Consider the following 21,999-nt stretch of genomic DNA (forward strand, 5'->3'; position numbering starts at 1 on the left):
CACATTGTATTGAAGTGTTTATATTCTTTTAAATATGTATCTTTGTAAGGTAAAAGACACTGCGTGCCGTGTATATTAAAAATATTTATATATATATAAATAAATTCTTCTGTACGTGTGATGTCACTGAACTTCTCATAAACGGCTTAACAGATGTACGTGCGGTTTTCAGCGAAATGTAGAAAGAATGTTGTTTTTTCGTGTTTGAAAAAAGTTTGTATTTGAATGTTTACAAACAACATACACTTTTTATGGATCCCAATCAGATTCCTTATAATTTCTTCCCATTTTTTTCTTTTTATCGGATTTTTGGTAATACTAAAATAATATTAACTGACATTCAATACGTTTTTGAAAATCGCATTCATTAATAAAGTGCACCCCTGTTGGTGAGAAGAACCGAGTTTGACATTTTCAAAAATAATCATATATTTAAAAATTAATTATTTTATGTTTTGGAATTCAATCATTAACTAGTACCTAGGTACCTGCTTAAATTCATTATTTGAATATTAATAATTTTTAGTTTTGGAATTCAATCATAAACGAGTACCTAGGTACCTACTTATCAATGAAAAGTCTTTTGCCTACGTTCGGGTAGGATAACGTCTGTCGGGTCCGCTAGTTAAATATATAAATGTAAGAATACAAAAAATAATGTGATTTTTCTCAAGCGTGGATATTCTGTGTTGTAATTCACCGCTGTAATTGGCTTGTTGCGGTACAAAAGAAAATAAAATAATCAAAATGTATTTTGGTTTTAGGTCCGGACCGTTCTGGAAAATCCGACCAGGTATCATGTCATCCAGAAGCAGAGGAATCAAGTGCGTCAATACTTGAGCGAGTCCTTTCAACCAAGGCAGGTATGTTTGCAACAATTTACTTATATTATCTTTCAATTAAGCCAGGACGAAATTTGTTATACTTGTGGCATTAAGGTGATTCAAACGAAAATATGAAACTATATGAATATTCATAGATGGCGCTTTTATCATTTTTTATTTTAAAATGCAATTTGTACGTTTATTTTCGATGGAAATTTTACAAAACTTGGTTTGCGGAAACATTTCACCATACAGGGTGTTCTTTAAACCCTGTCACATCCGAAACCACGATGATCAGCATGGGCAAGAAGACATATTAGCATATTTTAAAAAATATTTAGAACAAAAAAAAATATTAAAAAATTAAATATTAAAAAAAACAAATAGTTGCTTACTTCTGCAGGGGAGAAGTGAGGGGAGCGCGTGGCAGTATCAGACTCCCCCCTCCTCGTTTCTCCCAATTACTTTTTTTCATAGATTTTTTTTTTAAATATTCGTTCTAAAAAATTATTTCAATGCGCCAATATGTCTTTTTGTTCATGCTGATCACCGTGGTTTCGGATGTGACAGGGTTTAATGAACACCCTGTATTGATTGTAACAAATACCATTACAATATAATTAAGGTCCTTTTCACAAAATGGTGTACTAATTTGGTGTGTTAATTTTCTGCTATACAAGAAATTGTTTACTATCAACGGTTCATGTATTATTTTATTTGGTTACAAGCCTTCAAAATGGAATGTCAAGTAGACAAAAGTAAGTGTTTTCAACACCCCTTCTGCTCGCGTTTAATCAATGAGGAAGTTCAGTGTTTTTTTTAAAAAAATTTATTTGTTAATAGACTGTTAAACTAAGTCAAAATTTTTCTTTTTTAATTTTTATATATCGTATTATCGGCGCTACGATTTTTCAAAGTTTTGTATTTCTGAAATAACTCCGCGTGTAACGTCAGAGGTTCATTTCCGCTTATTCTCATTCAGTTCTTCCTATTGGTCCAGAAGCGACAAGCAGACCGGAAATCTTCCATAGCTCTCAGATCATAGGTTGATTCACATGAACCAGTGACGTCATTTAAAGTAGTGCGTTTTTATCAAAGTATTTTTTATTATTTTTTCTGTACATTTTCAAGAAACTTTGCAGTACAATTCAATGCTCTAATTTTTACCCCGCGTAAGAAAACATTTTTTGTATCCAATTTCCCGTAGGGCTGAAGTTCCTCATTCAATAAAACTGCTAAAGCTATTAGATTTTAAATGCTTTCGCCTTTTTAAACCCTTGTTATTTTTTTCTTTTCGTTGTCGCAATCGACATACCCCGCTACGATCGACAAGTCGATCGCGATCGATCGTTTGGCCGCCGCCGATATAATGTGAATCGGGTTGTGGTCCCGTGGCTAGTGTTGCGGACTCACGGATCAGAGGTCCGAGGTTCGAACGCCACTCTACCCTAACTTGATTTCCATTTTCTAATAGTGAGTTATTTGCAGCTCTTTGAAAATGGCCACCAAAATAATATTTGGGTAGATTATTTTTTTTTTTAAAAACCTAAAAAATGGATCAACTCTAGATATGAACATCAGCCATCTACTTCACAGGAATGTACCAACCGCCTCAGTGTCCCGGGGGCTGGAGGGGGGAGCATCATGTCTGCCCCCGACCTGCAGCCTCCCCATAGCCCCGACTACCTCGGTTCCGGAGTCCTCAGTCCAGAGATGTGTTCAGTCACCACCAGCAACTCAGAGGTAATGAATATCACTTGAGTGTATTTATAATTTTCACGTCTCACGCCTTTAACAAAATGTAAAAAAAAAAAAAAACACAACATACAGAACACTTCTCACTCCCAGAGTACCGCGTGTAAATGCTCCAAACTAAGAAAAACATTGACATATTAATACATAGACATCAGGGGCGTGCGGTGAGGTTTTAGATTAGAGACGCAGTCACATATTTTACCCATGTACCTACTACTAACATAGTAATGTGAATTCAGTGCTTTGAAGTAAACTAAAAATATTTTTTATTCTTTAATTTTATCATTGAAGAGTTATTTTTTAAAGTCTATTATTAGATTACAACCGTGTTTACCAATTTCAGTGGTAAATTTGTTATAAAATAATCACAATATATGAAAAATAAACGTGGATTGGTTTGTTAGAATTGCTTCCAGAGAGCTACTTACGATCTCAATTTGCGCACACAGGACTTTTAGTCCCGTGGAGTTGAGACTTATGTCTCAATTAATGTGTAATTAACTGTCTCTGAGTAGATGAATAAATCAATAAAAAATCAATTATGAAAAACTTTTTACCACAGATCAATGTAAATCAATTTACTATATATAATACTGTAATATGCATTCAATAACAACAATTATTTGTTTTAAGCTAATTTATTTAATGGTTATTTTTGATACCTAATAAATATGAGGGGCACAGCGTATAAAGGATGGATGTCAATTTTTACGTGTTTTAAATTTAGATTAATTAATCTGACGGCAGTTCACATGATCTACATTTCTTTTTAGTAAAATTATACAGAAAAACCCTATTTTCCAAGATACTAGAGAAATATCGCATTCTACAAATACCGATCAAAATAGGTGAAATGGGTTTTAAAAAATGAATTGTGTTTTTGAAATCAATATATGGGTATTGTGGAGAAATATTTTCATACATAACTTTTAAAATAAAATTGTTTAAAAATATAACCCCCTAAAAACGTTACATTTATTTAACGTTTTTTTAAAGCAGACAGAACCGAAGGGCATATATGACAAGAAGTATGAATGTGGAAGAAGCTAGGAATGTATGCCAGGGTAGACGTGTGTGGTGATCCATTCTCTCTGCCCATCCCTACGGGAAAATGGCGTGATGGTAGTAGTATTTATTGTGACATGTTTTTGACGTCAAGATTTGCGACGATGTTCTATTTAAATTTGAACGGTCACTCACAAAGCTCAAAATTTATTTTAGCCGCTAGTTGGAAAAGCTGTCTACAGCACTGAAAGTGAAAAAAATAACATTTGAAAAACTGTAAAATAATTGAAAAGAATCATGAAACCACTTAATTTTTTCTTACCAGACGGACGACTTTCTGGACGACATCTTGTCCCTGGAGAGCGGTGGAGGGGGTATGGGCTGCGGAATCCCGTCTTCAGGGGAGGGAGACTCCCCAGACCTGGAGGCGAGGGTGAAGCAGGAGCCTCCCATCCATGATGACCAGGTCCACGCTCTGGCCAAAGACAGGCAGAAGAAGGACAATCATAACATGAGTATGTCCTCATACCGAATAATACTCATTTTCACAGAACACCTTGTTTCCTACCACTTAATACATATTTGATTACCGAACGGTTTCGAAGCCACACAAGCTTCTTTATCAAGGTGCAATTTAGTCATGAATATTGTTCTATAATGTTTTCAGTAGTATATACGGTGGGTGATTGATTTCTGCGAAACCACATTCACAAACTGCAGCCTTTGCAACATGAGCCTTGTGCAACTCTGGCCAATTTCTCCTGCCTTTTCTCTTTGATCGCCTCCCTCAATTAATGAAGGATACTGGAGTAGTATTTCCCAGTGATATTTTGCCCTTTTTCTTGTAATCTATCAGCAAAATTCCCCGGTAATCCCAAAAAACTGCAGCCATGACCTTCCCTACGGATTGTGTCACCTCGAACTTCTTTAGGTGCTCTGCACCTTTTCGGTGCCCCTGCACGGACTCCCGCTTACTCTCAGGATCAGAGTGATGAACCCAAGTTTCATCCCCAGTAACAATTTTGTCGATAATTTCTTTAGAATATTCACCACAGAGCTCCAAAAACCCTTTGCAGTTTTGTACGCGGTGAGATTTTTGGAGTGGCGTTAGGAATCTCGGCACCCATCTTGCTCTGAATTTCGACATGTAAAATAGAAACGATGGTACCAATGGATAGGCTAGTCATCTCGGCTATCCTTTTCACCTTCCTTCTGGCATCCTCCAATATTAAATTTTCTATTTTCTCCACATTTTCTTAATTACTGGCCTCGATTGGCCGACCGGATCGCTTGTCGCCTTACCTTATATGCTCTCTCTTTTCACTTGACCACTTTTGAACTGTCGATATTTTCAATTTTATTTATTCATTTATATGTACATTACAAAATGGAATATCTTAATTCAAACATATAAAAACAATTAAAATAATTAGGTAAAATTAGGTATCTATAAAAAAAACACATAAGTTTACGTAATATCCAGAGAATAATATGATAAAAAAGTAAGAGAATCTTGTAACGAAAAACTCCCTCAGAGACGTGAAAAATGTCAATGTCCAAAGTAATATTGTTCAACATAGAGATAGCCTTTCCAACAGGCATAACCATTGGCAGGTGAATCAGTCTATGCTGACGCTGTCTAAGGTAATTATCCGGAACATAAAAGCTAATGCTCCGCATAATTTCAGGATTGTCAATAACACCGCGCGACAATCAAAAGAAGTGCGTTGTTAAATACACATTCCTTCTGGTCTTCAAACTGCTGTAACCGAGCATACCCTGGAGGAACTCAGTGGGATAAAGCCATGGATAATATTCGCACTCCCTCATGTAATGAAGGAACAGACTCCCCGTAAACTTCTGACATCTCTTTGTGGATGGTTTTCTGATTTTTTACTTGTTTGGTGAGGAATTTTACAACGGCAGTTTGTTTAACTTTGCGAAATGACTCATCTTGCTTATGTTTCGGGGACAGCTACCCAATGACTAATGATCCGTTTGTTATGAAACTCGGTACTTATACCACTAATGAGTGCAATATAACGAGGTAATTAACTATTCATTCATAGGTGCACTCCTTCATATCAATACCGAGAATATATTGAAAGCCCCTCGTATATATTGACTTTTGTGAAGTAAAAGAGCTGAAACCTTTATTATGTGGATGCGATTCATCCGACTGAACCAATCTTTAAATTTTTCCAATATCCAATTTTTGTACTGCTTATACCGGTTAGTTTAATCAACAATATTCTGAGTATGTCCAAATATTTCTCGACAGGCTGGATTTTCTGTAAATGCTTAGACTTCCATATCCCTGTCCAATTTGTTTGTTTTATGAAGTAAAAGAACCGCAATCTTTATTGATGCGAGCCAAATCCTGATGAATTATTTTACTCGCTCGGAAACGCCCGTGAATGCTTTTCCGCTATGATGATAATTAAAATGTTATTTTCTGTTTCTAGTTGAGAGGAGACGTAGATTCAACATAAATGACAGAATCAAGGAGTTAGGGACGCTGCTCCCTAAAACCAATGATCCTTTCTACGAGGTTATTCGGGACGTGCGACCTAACAAAGGAACCATTTTGAAGAGCAGCGTTGATTACATTAAGTGCCTTAGGTAAATATTTTTTATTATTAACAGGAACGCGTCAAAAACATTGAAACATTCGAGATATGAATGTCGTTTTTTTTTCCTGAATTAGTTTCGTGGAATGACATATTGTGCTTCAAACAAAATGTGGCTTCTTGTCTGAATAATATTTGGTTAAATATATGGGCTCATGGCAGTGGCGAGCGGTGACGTTTGTATAGGTAATCTACAAAAAATAATCATTAATTTGTGACTACTCATAAGTACATGATATATAAGTAACTAACAGACCTGACAGACGTTGTCCTGCCCGAACGTTGGCTTGCCTTGGAAAAATACTTTTTATTGATAAGTAGGTACCTAGGTACTTGTTTGTGATTAAATTCCATAACTAAAAATTGTTAATATTCAAATATTGAATTTAAGTAGGTACTTGTTTATGGTTGAATTCCAAAACATAAAATAAATATTTTTCAAATATGGCATTCTTTTTGCAAACGTCAAACTCCGGTCTTCTCACCAACAGAGGGGTGTACTTATGTGGGAATACGATTTTTAAAAATGTATTGAATTTAATATTATTTTAGTATTACCAAAAATCCAGTAAAAATAAATAAATGGATAGAAATTATAAGGAATTTAAGGAAAGAATCTGATTGAGTTCCATAAAAAACAAATACTGTTTGTAAACATTCAAAAACAATTTTTTTTTTTACACAAAAAACAAAATCTTTCCATTTTGTTGTCAATGCATTCTCCTCGAATGCAACCCTGGTAGATCGATGAATAAAACATTTGTGCTCTTTACTTCTTTTTTACACATTAGATTGAAAAAGGCGTTATCTAGCTTTTTTTAAATGTACTTTTTTACATAAATGACGATTTTATGTACAGACCTTTCCACTCGCATGCAATTTTTTTCGATAAAAAGTACACTATTTTTTAATCTTTAGCTACTAACTATTGTGCTTCGAGAGTGACTTACACTGATTTAGTTGTTGATTTATAGGAGTTTATATAATTTTAAATACGAGTACACGAGAAAGAAAAATAAAAACATAAAATATCTTTTTTTCACTTAAATTTTAATTTTTAAACAACTTTCATTTATGTTTTCTTTTTAATATGGAAACTTCACTGGTCCATTAGAATTAGGTCTAATTGTGTAAAATATTAAACTTTGTAACTGTACTGTATGTTTCCTGAATAAAAGAAAATAAAAATAAATAAATAGGATATATAAATAAAAAACATAAAACAATAATACATTCATACTAATTAAAATTTAATGTTGTTTTTACACATGTTCAAAAAATTTCTCCTGATTAACTTTAAATTTATTTATTGATATATTATTTTTAATAGTTTTTTGTTCATGGGGAAGATTATTATAATTTTTTACACCTTTGAAGATAAAGCTATTTTGACCATGACTTGTATGGAATTTAGGAATTTAAATATTATGTTGGTATCTGTGTGACTTATTCATCTCAAATTCTTTTATTTTTTCTTCTTTATAAATTCGTAAAATAGAATTTATTTTATAAAGAGTGTCTACAGTATGAACCTTAAATATTTTATATAGACTTACCGTATTGAATGTTGAGGGTTTCTTTAAAATTACTTTAATAATTAATCTTTGTACTATTTTAAGAGGGTTTAATATATTGGCATATGCACCACCCCATACTACAATACCATATTGTAACAAAGATTGTACAATTAAGTAATAAGCTATTTTTAAATGATTGATTTTTTCAATATTCCTTAATCTAATAAATATGTATATACATTTTCTAATTTGTAATATTTTATTTATTTACACTCTTTATCAAAATACAATTCCATGTTCACTTTGCCCAGCTCTAACAAGGGTTACATACCCCGTTCCAAGCTAGGCAATTACATTTTGATATATTATAATAGTTAACAAATTAATATAGAGCACAGACAAACAAAATATAAACTTATTCGTATACACATTTTGATATATATACATACAGACATACACATATATACACACATATATATACACATATGTATATATACACATATATACACATGTACATACACACACACATACATACACCCATGCGCATACACATACATACATTCATAAAAACATAGACAATTTATTTATGCGAAACTTCATGGTTGTCATCTATAAATATTTTTTTAAAAAATTATTCCTTATTTTTTATATTTTATTTACGACAAGAAGAATCTCCAATCCGTGGCATGCATCAACTTTTCTGACTCCCTACTACCAATGTCATGAAAGAGCGAGGTCAACACCTTCCGTAACTTGACCTCACTCCCGTCTTTACACGATTCTGGCAAAAGGTTATGGACCTTTTTGCCTACATAATGGTGTTGTCTCGATGCCAGAACAATGGTGACCCCTTCACTTAGTATCAGATCCCTGTTAGAGTATCTTGTATTATAGTTGTGGTTGACGCTTGGGTAAATGTCTCTATTTATGTGTGTAACCACTGCCGTTCTCAATATATACTGTTGAATAATATTCAGCACTCTGAGTTCTTTGAAGAGCATAATAATATAATATAATATGGTCTTTCCATTTTAATTTTTGGTCTATGTATACACCAAGATATTTAATTTTATATGTTGTATCAAGTACTGAACAAGTATTTATTTAAATAATTTTTCTGTTTTAGGGAAGAAGTAAATAAATTAAAACAAAGCGAGCATCGGAGACGGCAAATTGAAGTTCACAACAGAAAACTATTACTACGAATACAGGTTAGTTTAAATAAATAAATAAAATGACTCTGCGTAACTTTTACCACTTGTCACTTTTATATTAAGCAATAGAGAAACACATTATTTTTTTTACAATTTTAAATTAATAAGTGTCGAGAAAATACTGTCAAGTAAAATAAAATTTCATCGGTCTCGTGGTGTAATGGTCGGCGCATTTGCTTGCCATGCAAGAGGTCTCGGGTTCGATTCCCGGCATGGTCGATATGAAATATTTATTTACAAGGGTGTTTTCGCACCGGAATATTTCATAGTCCCTGGACTGGTACCTGAAGCGTCAGACTGATCATCTTACCTTTATGTAAAAAAATAATCAAGATACGCTCGGTTAGTGAACCAATGCATTGCCCTATGCACCATTAGGTGCGGGAAGGGAATGATGATGATGATGAAATATGGATGTTCAAACATAGGAAAAATAGCGAATGTTACACAGTGTGTAAAGTGGCTACTTAAACCAGCCAACGACAGGTCATAAGCCCTGTAAATGCCTAGACTTCCATATTACCTTATTTAAGGTATTCTCTATCCCTGTTGTTTTTTGTTAATCTTAATGACTCCCGAGGGCGTGAAATCCAGTCTTTTGTCTACAAACATTTGGACAAACTCAAATATTGTAAATTAAGACTCATTCTTTCTGGCTGCGATACGCTCCCACTTGCTATTTAATGATGCTTACGCTTACACACACCTGAACACTTACTCTCATACGAATACTCACAAACACACCCTTTTGTTGTGCCACAATTTAATATGTATGATTTTTATTTAGAAACTTCGCTGGTCTGTCTTCAAACCGTATCTTTTTTATGTAATTATATCATTGGCGAATGTTTGTTACTGTAAAATAAATAAATAAATTTAAAAAACGCACATATGACTCTTACAAGACGAAAAAACTTGATTTATTAGTTCCATACACAGCATAATACTGATAAAATAAAATAGCATAGAATTCATTTGTTAAGTGTACCTTGATAAAGATGCTTGTTTGGCTTTTAAACTGGTCGGTAGAAGAAGAAAAAAAGTTGTGAAAAATAAAGTTGTTTTTATTATTATATGAATAACCACAAAGTTAGTGCTTCAAATGTAAACTTTTATTATATTTATGTTGTGTTAACTTTAGGAACTAGAACGCCAAGCCCGCCTGCACGGTTTACCAGTTAGCGATTTCGTATGGCAGCCATCACAGGAGACTTCTAACAACAAGGCCACACCAGATAGTCCTCATCCACCATATTCTAATGTGAGTTACCATCAAATCTAGTGTGATAAAATCAAGGTAAGGTGTTAAATGGTCAATATTTCACATCAACCTTGCCAGAGACCGAACACGGTACCTGAAGCATGGTAGGGGAATGCGCCAACCACTACGCTTCAAGTTGGACTTATCTCCACTCGATTTTCTTTTTTAGGACTTTTACCTGAGAGTTGTCATGTCTGGGATCTGTTTCTATTCCACACACAAGACCGATTGCCTACCTTCTTATTAAAACAGTTGATCGAAATACTCTGCATTTTTGTACTAATGCAGTGCCATTTGTTTACTAATGCAGTGCTGTACTAATGCAGCGCTGTCAGTTTATTAAGGCAATGCTTTTGGTGTACTAATGCAGTGCTATTTGTTTACTAATGCAGTGCTGTACTAATGCAGCGCTATCAGTGTATTAAGGCAATGCTTTTGGTGTACTAATGCAGTGCTATTTGTTTACTAATGCAGTGCTGTACTAATGCAGCGCTATCAGTGTATTAAGGCAATGCTTTTGGTGTACTAATGCAGTGCTATTTGTTTACTAATGCAGGGCTATTTGTTAACTAATGCATTGCTTTTAGTGCACTGCTGCAGTTTTAATAATTATTACAATTAAACCCTCGTACAATGAGTTTTGGAACTCCGTTTTCTCCTCATTGGTATTTTCAGTATAAGTGTACCGTTGCGGCGATTTCGCCACATTTTTTATAATTTCTTGTCGTTGTTTTCAGTCAACTCCAAATTCGCTACAAAACCTGCCCAGGTCGGAGCCTCTCCGGCACAGTGTAGACTCTAACCTCCACACATCCAGAGATTGCCACGGGAACTCTGCCAACGATGCCATGGGTGAGTGAGCTCTCCTGATCTCCGGAAACCCTAACAAATCTCCCGATCTTCGGAAACCCTTACAAATCTAATGATCTTCGGAAAACATTACAGACCTCTTGATTTTTGGAAACTGTCACAAATTACCTTATTTTTTCAATCCCGTCTGCACGCTTTCGTAATATATCTGTCAAAGGACCAATATACTTGAAGGAAACAAATAACTTCGATAGAAGTATACAGGGATTATAACATCATTAGCATTTTCATAATATGATTTCGATTTTAATTTTTTATTTTATAAACGTTTATGTACATTACAAAATATTTCAATGCATACATAAAATGAAAAAATTAATACTAAAATTTAAATATACAAAAATGGTAAAATAAAAGTACCCAGCAATTAAAGAGAAAGAATGCTATCCTCTCTGAACTTTTTTTCACTAATATGAAAGATGTCGATATCCGAAGAGATATGGTTGAGTAAAGACATTTCTCTTCCTACTGGCATTACCATCGGCAGGTTGGTTCTGCGAGCAGGAAGATAAAACAGCTTAAGCTGCCTATGTCTAAGGTAGTCATTGGGAACATAAAGATAAATACTCTCCGTTACACCTATGTTGATCGTAATGGGATTGCCCTGAACTATTATCTATCATCAACTCCAGGGTGCCTGGAAGAATGACTAGACAGGTGCCACCGTTTTGTAGCAACAATTCACGGACAGTGTATACTTGTAATGCCGTATTATATTGTCGACATAAAAGAAAAATAATTTTTATTTTTTCTTTAAACAATGTAATTTTTTTTCCAGATTCACTACGCCTTAGTAATTACAATACGGCTCCTAGTTTGGGCTGCCTCCAGCTAGACTCGGTCAACAACGAAGTGATGGCGGCCATCCCCGCCAGCTACCTCGACACTCCTTCCAAGGTATGTCAAAACCATTTATACCCGGGCCGGTATTCTGAACGGCATGGCGCGCGAAGAGATCGCTCTATTAGCGTGTATTTAGCACGTAAATACGCGTTCAGAACAACACCCCTGGGCCGCGATTACAATGAGAATTTAACGACGTCGTACCTTTACCATGGCGGTATGGTCAAAGATAAATAGGCCAATTACCAAGGAGACGAGTACGCCACGGTACACATATGTACTAACTAAAGTGACATATCTTCATTGCGACTTCATAGTTTAAGATAAATTCTCCCGAGCGAATAAGAAGATACAATAGATTCTTGGCCCTTTGTTGTTTTTTTATATATATTAATTTCATTTCATTTTCATTTCATTTCATTTTTTTTTGCACCACAACAGGCCAGGAGGCCCAATTACAGTGGTGAATTACATGACAGAAAAACCAGGCTTGAGAAAAATCATATTTTTAATTTTTGTGTTCTCACCGGGAATCGAACCCGGAACCTTCCGTGCTTGAGTCAAGCGTCTTGACCACTACACCACGGAGGCCGCCTTGATCTTTGTACTATAGCTGTCCCTGGTAAATTAGTTTCTTATGCAGATGATACTGCAATAATTGTACACTACAATAAAGTAATACCTGGGTTAATACTTTCAAAAAAGCCAATATATGTATAACTATTATCAAGGGGTGGTTAGATCGAAATATTCTCTCGCTAAATTGTAATAAAACACTGTTTATTCCATTTTACAACTCAAAATCATGTTCCCCTTCTTCTTCGCTTGATGTAATGTTTCATAATAAATATTGTAATCTTGACATATGTAATAACTGCGAAAACATGAAGTCTGAAAGGTGCATAAAATACCTGGGAGTAATCATTGACTGTCAACTTAAATGAACTAATCATCTTGAAGTAATTGTTAATAAACTAAGATATTTAACCTATGTGTTCAAACGACTAAGTATTTACGCCCAGCTAAATACGATTAAAATGGTATATTATGCACTTGTACAGTCATCGCTTTCCTATGGAATAATTGGACGGGGGGAACTCACAACAACCATATTAAACCATTAGAATCTGTTAAAAAATTTATATTAAAAATAATGCTTCACAAAAATCGCACTTTTCCCTCTTACCAATTGTTCCAAGAAGCTAAACTTTTAGACCTAAGACAAATATATTGTTTTCAATGTTTAAAATATATATTTAAGAATCAATATTTATTTACAAGCAATTAAAATAGATCAAGTCAAAGAAGGAACCGCGTGTTAATAAAAATACCACATTGTAAAACGAGGCTCGCACAGACATGCATATTTTATTGGCCCAAAAATGTTTAATTCTTTTTTTACTGATAATATTTCATTGATTCCAAACTTTCAAAATTTTCCTTTTTTTAAAAAACATGCTCTATCCTGGATTCAAACTAAAGATATGAACTCTTTTTTTCTATGATTTATTTTGTTGCCCTTTAATAATAAGGAATATTGTTGTTTTTTTTTTTAATATTTTTTATTTCCTTTTTTAATTACCATAAAAAAAGAATGCCATATAATCTTTTACAGAATATTTTACATTTTCTTCTTATGTTACACAAAAATTATAAATGTCCATTATTTATTATAGGAGCAAAAATTCATTAGCTTAATTTTTTAATACTCTGTTTCATCACTTATGTTTATTGTAAAAAAAATAAAAAAATACTGACACTACCGATCTTCTACCGACGGGTCTAGTGCCCCACGGTACACATATCCACTCATTAAATTTGTCAAAACTTTGTTCCACTGTTTGATGATTTATTTTTTGTATATTGTTTTTTTTTACCTCTGTGACGACACTTATTAATTGTTGACTGTATTTGGTTAGGAAAAGGGCTTAACTTGGGAGTCTGTTAAGTTTTTTGTTTAATAGTTCTTAATTTAAATTCGTGATTGCGTGCCACACCAGAGTATTGTTACTCTGGTGGGTACTTATAGCATAGTGTATAAAGATAGCACAAGGGCTATAATCGCGCTCTATTTCGTTTTTTCTCGGAGTCTTCGGTCGTCACGGAGCGCACTGTGCTTTAAAATAAATTGTATACGGTCCACTATTATCAAGACCTTTTATTTAGTAAAGATCGCCGCCATAATTATTGAATTGGCAACCACCAGCGCACACACATTTTTCCAACGCCAGGTACAAATGATTTTTCGTGTGTCAATATAAATAACTCCTTTGATGTTATTACAAAGTTTTTTTTATTTTTTTTTCATTCATAAATTTCATAAAAAGTACAAGTTTTTGTAAAATTCTAAACATAACTACTTTTACACATCTAGTAAATTTTATCACTGTAACTCCAAAAAAAGAGACTAACTCTTGTGCTTGGAGAGTGACTATACTGTTTTAGGTGTTTATTTATAAGAGTTTATATAATTTTAGTACGAGTACATGAAAAGAAAAATAAAAACATAGGATATATAAAGAATAAACATAAAACAATAATACATTCATACTAACTAAAATTTAATGTTGTTTTTATACGAGTTCAAAAAAATTCTTTAGATTAACTTTAAATTTATTTATTGATATATTATTTTTAATAGGTTTTAGTTCATTAGGAAGATTATTATAATTTTTTACACCTTTGAAGACAAAGCTATTTTGACCATGACTTGTATGGAATTTAGGAATTTTGATATTATGTTGGTATCTGAGTGACTTATTCATTTCAAATTCTTTTATTTTTCTTTTTTATATATTTGTACAATAGAATTTATTTTATTAAGAGTTATGTCGTCACTTTTTCTGACAACTGTCATTCTAATCATGTTACATTTTGAGAACTATAGTTATTTTATTTTTTCCACCTTTTTTCTATCTTCCCGAGTATATGTATCGAGATGTCAGAGGAGCCGGCTTTGTTATACCTCGGTAGATAAATGCAGACGAAAGTTAAGTGTAGATATTGTGGAGAAATGTTTGTAAACATGTTTTTTCTTTTAATGTTAAAAATATGTCTTTCCAAAAACGCGACATGTTCGACCTTGAAAATTGTGACGTCAAGATTCGTGACAATGTTCTATTTAAATTTAAACAAAACTCAAAATTTAACCGAATCGTGACGTAATGTAATCAACCGTTTATCCAACGGGAATTCAAAACTATAAATTTTAAAATATTTTTAATGCTACTAATAAGTACAAAAAAAAATTTTTTTTGTATAGTATTTAAAGGACTTTTATTTTTATTTTTTAAATGGCGTATTTCCCCATTATTCTGATTAATGAGTGCCAGACGTTATATTTATAGGCGGAAATCCAGATAATTGGTATAATCATTAAATTAAGGCAATGTTTTGAAATAAATGCAAAATTTAAAGCAAGTTTCGACAAAGCTTTGACAAAGAAACTCGCTTGCCATTTTTATTTATTATAACATCTCCTTTATTTTTTACTTTCTAATAAAGATCCGGATATTTCGCAATCCGGATGACTGGAGTTCGGATAAACGAAGTTCTACTACAGTAGATCTACAGATCGCAAACAGCTTTGGCAGATTTATTTCCTTGACTGAACGCGAACAGAAGGAGGTGTCGAAAATGTTCGCTTTCGTCTACTTTACATTCCATTTTTAAAGGCTTGTAATCAAAGAAAATAAGATTTATAACTTAAAAGCAAATACAATATCTTGTAGAGGAGAAATTTTTCTTTCGAATGATGTATAATTTTTTATTTTTTATTTTGGCTCTCCTTTTTAAATTTGGAAAACAACGTCTAATTTGTTGATATTTCCACCTTCCACCAGATGGCGGTGAGCCCTACTCCCGCCATGATGATCACGGGCCGCGACCACTCGGCCAGTGATGCTCCTCCTGTACTATCCCTCACACAGATAGAAGATCTCATGGAGGACGACTCACATAATCCTGTTCAAGGTTTGTTCACAACAGTTTAATAATTTGTTTTAAATATGTCGATTGCTAATAAAAATATGTCCATCAAAGCTAAACTGGCAGCGGCCAACGGAGTTTTAGTCCCAACAAAAAGGGCAGGGGAAGCGGGGGCTAGTTGTTACAAAAAATGAAAAGTCGAATATCTGACAACTGTTTATATTGAGACACATCATATTTATTATATCTTCATGTACATATGTTAAAATATAATAAAACAATTTACATGTGTTCATACAAAGTCCACAAAAATAATTATAGCATTTCAAAAAATATATTACAACTGTACCAATGTGTCCCACACAGGGGCAAGTTGTTACAAGGTGGGGCATGTTGTTACAAACTAAAACGAAAATCAAACACATGTTTGATTTTCGTTGTTTGATTTACATACATATTTTATTTTATTTTTATTTATTAAGGAAAAACGACAGTTGTTATATAAGAATACAAAATATAAAAAATAGTACATACATCCAGTTAAAGTTTTTCACAAATATAATGAGAGAACATTTTACACAGTAAAGAGAAAAATAATATATTATATAAGACATGAGAAAAAAAGAGCTCTTAAGAAGGTTAAGGGATGAGGAAATAGAGTGGAGGAGTGGAGGAGAGGGATTTTCATAATATAGTTGACCAATTCAAAATTTTGATATTATAATAAAATAAACATAATTAAAGGAACATAAACACACTGACAAATGTTTTATTTTACAGTGTTTCAAAAAGTTTTTTTTGAAGTCACAAAATTTTGTATTAAAAATATCTAAATGGGGACAAAGTAAATTAAATTTGGAGCAGCTACGATAAATAAACGAGTTTTGAAAATATTTTTTTTGCGCAATAAATTATTGAAAAAATGAACTTGTGTTGACTTTACGGGACAATTGATTGAAATACGCTCCGAGAGATATGGACTATCGATAAAATTGTTTAAAATTTTGAAGAGGAAAGACAGATCAGAAATGCTTCTACGTTTAGTATGGGAAGTTAAACTATGAAAGGAAGAAGAGTCTTCATACGAGTAAAAATTTGTAAGAACTTAACAATAATATGTAGAATATATATAATAACATGTAATGATACAATAGCATAAGCTTATGTATGCTGTAAGCTCCTTTTCCTGATCGACAGAAAATATTTGCCAAGGTTTGTCGTAACCCACTATGTTAGATGTGGTTGGACCATTCTCTTGACGTTTTATGTAACGATGTAATGTCATAAAATTCGCTTTGTATGCTTCGGCAGCTCTTCGAATAGATATTTTTTTCTGTTACTTCTTTAGCCGCTCTTTTATAGGTCTCCTCGGATATTTCACCTCTATAGTTTTTTTTATATGTCCGCATCATTTTTATATAAAAACTCTAACAATAATAACAAATGGTTTAATAATTGTATATAAATATGCCGTTTGAAGTAAAAGGGAAACGTTGTGGAGCCAGTTGTTACAGTAACATCTTGCCCCCCCATTGTTGTAACAACTAGCCCCTCTGACCCAAAATAAAAACAAATTGTTATTGTTAAATAATTCTGATTATATTTTGTGTCAATTACTATAATACTTTCTGTACTTCTTAACCAAATATTGTAAGAGCTCTCTGGGCATTCTTTAATTAAATAAATCTATTAACACTTTTGTTTCGGAGTGAAACATGGAACTGGCAGAGGAAGGATGAAAGCCTAGTCAACGCGGTCAAAATGCCGTCTCTTAGACGAATGTGTGGGAAATCAATGTATGACATGTTACAATTGATGAAATCAGGCAAAAGTGTAAATCTGAGTCAGGTATAATTGATAAGATTAAGAAAGGGTCTCTGAGATGGTTTGGTCATGTAGGACGAATGGATGACGAAAGAAAGGCAAAACGGGTATAATGTGGGACGAGGACGACCAGGGAAGACGTGGCATGATCAGATAAACCAAAATCTTCCGGTCATGTCAAAAGCAGGTAGAACCGAAGGGCATGTCTGACAAGATGTATGAATGTGGTAGAAGATGATGTAGGAATTTATGCCAGGATGGACGTGTGTAATAAATGTACAGAATTATTATTGAACCAATATTTTGTTGCAAGGTGACGCGTATAAAATAAAAAATTTCAACAATGTTTTGAGTATGTTCAAATGCTTATAGACAGGCTGAATTTCCTCTCTAGGGAGTTATTTCGACTTCATTTACTTCACAACAGTCAACAGATAGAAGAGTTGAGGAAACTATGATGTTCAAACATGGGCAGAATTGTGAATGTTACACAGTGTGTAAAGTGGCCACTTAAACCAGCCACTGACAGGTCATAAGCCCTGTAAATGCCTGGACTTGCATTCTCGAAAATGTTTTCCAGAGAACAGAGAACTGTTGCAAAAAAAATTATCTAAAAGATTTCAACTGCATATTTTGCCTGGAGTTTTATGAATGAATACCGAACAATACTGTTTAAATCTAGCCGTGGAAATTGGAACTATTTCATTTTAAATATTATAAATGAGTAGAAATGTCGTTTTGAAGGCAACTGGAATCAAAGGTGGTCGGAGAATGTCTGGTTTGAGTTTCCGGTCGTTAGCGCCGTGTTGGGTCTCCGTGTTGGCAGACTTGTCACCTGGAGTTTGATGTGCCCAGTGTTGCAAGTGCCCATAGTTCTCTTTTCCACGCCGACAGCCTCTGAAGTAACATGTGACATTTAATTGACTACTTTTTCAAAATACAAAATCATTGTTTTCCTATTACACTAACTACTTACTTATGTGATTTTATATTGTCCTGTTATGTTTCCAGGGGACCCAATGCTGTGCTCGTCTGCATCGGGTCGCTTGTGCCTCGGAGACGACGGAGACCAGCAGAATGGAATGAGTTCCATGCTGGCCGATGATAGTACAGCGATGTTGGGCATCAACTCTTCCACAGGTAGCTTAATTTTGCATACATTTTTCAGCTTTGGCTTCAATAGTTTTTTAATAACTTCAATTCAACGATCAGGAGTTTATATATTAAAAAAATTGAATATTTGTAAATATAGACATATATAAAATAGAATTTATAACTAAGTAATATTTTCATGGATGTTTGTGTGTGTATATGTATGTTCACATGTATGTATGTATGTATGTATGTGTATATATGTGTATATATGTATGTATGGATATGTATGTGTGCATGTACGGGTATAAATATGTATGGATATGGATGAGGATGATATATAGATATAGACTTACATATAGATATAGATATAGATATAGATATGGATATGTTAATAAATAATGTTTTTAATAAAATGCTTTGTGCCCATTAAATATGTAAACACTTATGTTTAAAATTTTGGTACTCCGGTTCTGTAATTATTTATTTTTTATCTTAAAATTGCGTGATCATTCACTTATTTTTTTTGCTTTTTTTTTTACATCTTCTAAATATTTTTTTTTTTTTGAAAGCATCAATTACATGTACTTTTTTTTCGCTCCCTATATCTAAGTTAGTAGTAATTATTATTATAAAACCATGTAGGACTATCATATGATTAATTGTAAAGGATCTTTACCGACAAGCCATATTCATTGGCTTGGTGAGTCCTGTAAAAAAAAAAAAAATGTCAAAAATGTCTTAAAATAACTAAAATGTAATATTGTATGTACATAATAAATAAAAAAAAAAAAATAAAAAATAAAATTGATCAAATAGAAATACTGGCCTTCGTTTGATTTACCTGAATATTCAAATTTTGGGGCCATTTTCAACAAGTTGTAAAATAAATTTGTCGGCCTCGTGGTGTAATGGTCAGCGCGTTCGCCTACCATGCAAGAGCTCTCGGGTTCGATTCCCGACATAGTTGAAATGAAATATTTATTTAATAGCGTGTTTTCACACTTGAATATTTCATAGTCCCTGGAATGGTACCTGCAGCGTAAGACTGATCATCTTATCTTCATGTAACTTTTTTTTTTACCAAGATACGCTGCGATTGGTGTACCAAAGCAGTGCCCTATGCACCATTAGGTGCGGAAAGGGATTGATGATAAAAAAAATGGAATCAAGTTGGGGTAGAATGGTCAATCTTCGGACCTCTGATCCGTGAATCGAAAATCCTTCAATTCAATCCTCAAAACTATTCAGCTTTTTCCATTCGCTCAAATCAAATTTTGATTAAAACTTTCAAAATCTTCATCTTCCCCCTTCGATTCAATTTTCCGTACCCTTCAACATAAGCTTTTCATTTTGGGCATCAGTTCTGCTTTCCAAAACCTCCAGCTTTTCTCCTTTAGCTTTAATTCAATTTCCAAAATCTTTAGCGTTCCCCTTATATTTTGTTAATCTTAATGACTCCCTAGGCGGTGAAACCCAGTATTTTGTCTACAAACATTTGAACAAACTCAAAATATTGCATTAATAATATTTTATGATTTCTCCAGGTGGTGGAAGTTCAATAATGGATCTCCCGTCCGCACAGCGCTCCCTGCCGTCTCTCGGCCTCCTCGGGCCTCCCGACCTCCTGACGTCCTCCAGCCTGCTGGGCCCCTCTAACCTCATGAAGGCCCGCTCCACGCACATCAGCGACTGCTTCTCTGACAGCGACATGGAGTGACCCGCCCGCTACCATCACCCCGCTTCAGTCTTTCGATGGTGCAACCTTCGAACCAATTCTCGTCTCAAGAATAAAACATATCGAAATACATATCTGAGCAATATTTTTACGTAGGTACATTTCGCCCCAAAGGTTATCGGTGGTCAAGGGTGCCATAAGTAAAAAAAAAATGTTTTTGAGTTGAGTATGACATTTAATTTAATAGAATTTGGGATGTATTACGCTGTGCCAAACTGCCATTACTAAAAAGTCAATTATAACCACATACAAAGTGCAAAGTGACACTTTAATCCGTCTTTAATAATACGTCAAGACTGCCAAAATACGAAATGTGGCCGTCGCAACATATTTATTAAGATATTACAACAGAGATAAAGAAGATTTAAGATAAGGTTATATAGAAGTCTAGGCATCTACAGGGCTTATGACCACTTAATCTCTGTTGTAATGTTGTAATATGTTAATATTAGCAGCTCCCCAGGAAGTTGAATCCAGTCCTGTCTACAAAAATTTGGACAAACTTAAAATATTGTTGAAATTTATTAAGTGTCAAAATTAACAATTAAAGACATTTTAAGATAATTAATTTTTGTTAAGTATAAGAGTAAATTGATCTGTCGTCAAAAATTGTAAGTGTCAAAATCTTTGAGAAAAAACGTGGTTTTTCTCAGTTTAGACTTGTGGCACTCTGGACGGGGTGCGATTTGTGGACAAGGTTGCGTTTTATTGTTTTTTTTTTTAATAATGTCAATAAAACTACATCATAACAACCCGCCGTTTCTCCGTCGGGGTAGGCAGAGAGGATAATACGTCCCATAAATGTATTATATTAATTCTTACATAACATAGCCAATATACTTTTTATAATATACGGGGGTTGATTGGTTTGTTGCAACGACGCCATATTGCAAGTAATAAGGTTGTGTTGAGGGTATTAATTAAAAAAAACTTGGCCGATTCAATATGATATATTATATTTATATACTGACATTTTGTTAGTATTGCCAGGGTAGTCGAATTTTTTACCCGGCTTTCTATAAATAAACCCAAGTATAATACTAAACGGTATTTTACTAAATTATTATTTTTTTTTTTTTTTTTTTTTTTTTTTTTTTTTTTAATAAAAAGAAATATTTGCGTTCTTATGATTTACCCAAATATTTAATTTTGAGGGCCATTCTCAACGAGTTGTAAATAACTCACTATTAGAAAATGGAATCAAGTTGGGGTAGAGTGGGATTCGAACCACGGACCTTTGGTCTGTGAGTCCGAGACACTAGCCACGGGACCACAACCCAACTGTTTAATTTAATATTTTTTTTTACGTTTGCTCACAAATATACCTGTTTTTTTTTTTATTGTCCAGTAAGTATAATATTTTTTCTGGTAAAACATAACACAAAATTATATTGTATTTATGTTACGATAATATATTGTTCACGGTCTGGTAACATTACGCGGCCACATCGCGCATGCGCGCAGGCGGGATGTCAGACTTTTGGAAGCAGTGCAATGTA

The 21,999-nt window shown here is 33.6% G+C and overlaps 1 protein-coding gene across 1 annotated transcript in view; it reads left to right on the forward strand.

Moving 5' to 3' along the window:
• The window catches only part of Mitf (transcription factor Mitf), a 76,351-nt gene extending 55,699 nt beyond the window's left edge, over window positions 1–20,652 (forward strand). Inside the window, exons 5-15 of the mRNA XM_088237983.1 lie at window positions 765–863; window positions 2,421–2,567; window positions 3,910–4,099; window positions 6,050–6,206; window positions 8,858–8,942; window positions 10,087–10,206; window positions 10,944–11,058; window positions 11,855–11,973; window positions 15,762–15,891; window positions 18,682–18,810; window positions 20,310–20,652. Coding sequence (XP_088094109.1) covers window positions 765–863; window positions 2,421–2,567; window positions 3,910–4,099; window positions 6,050–6,206; window positions 8,858–8,942; window positions 10,087–10,206; window positions 10,944–11,058; window positions 11,855–11,973; window positions 15,762–15,891; window positions 18,682–18,810; window positions 20,310–20,482 — 1,464 coding nt within the window. The 3' untranslated portion in view covers window positions 20,483–20,652. The remainder of the gene's footprint in view (window positions 1–764; window positions 864–2,420; window positions 2,568–3,909; window positions 4,100–6,049; window positions 6,207–8,857; window positions 8,943–10,086; window positions 10,207–10,943; window positions 11,059–11,854; window positions 11,974–15,761; window positions 15,892–18,681; window positions 18,811–20,309) is intronic.
• The last annotated feature ends 1,347 nt before the right edge of the window (window positions 20,653–21,999 follow it).

Source organism: Micrasema longulum, unplaced genomic scaffold (genome assembly GCF_059751315.1).
Source record: "Micrasema longulum isolate JH-2025_06_02 unplaced genomic scaffold, ASM5975131v1 h1tg000109l, whole genome shotgun sequence".
NCBI classification, from domain to species: Eukaryota; Metazoa; Arthropoda; class Insecta; order Trichoptera; family Brachycentridae; genus Micrasema; species Micrasema longulum.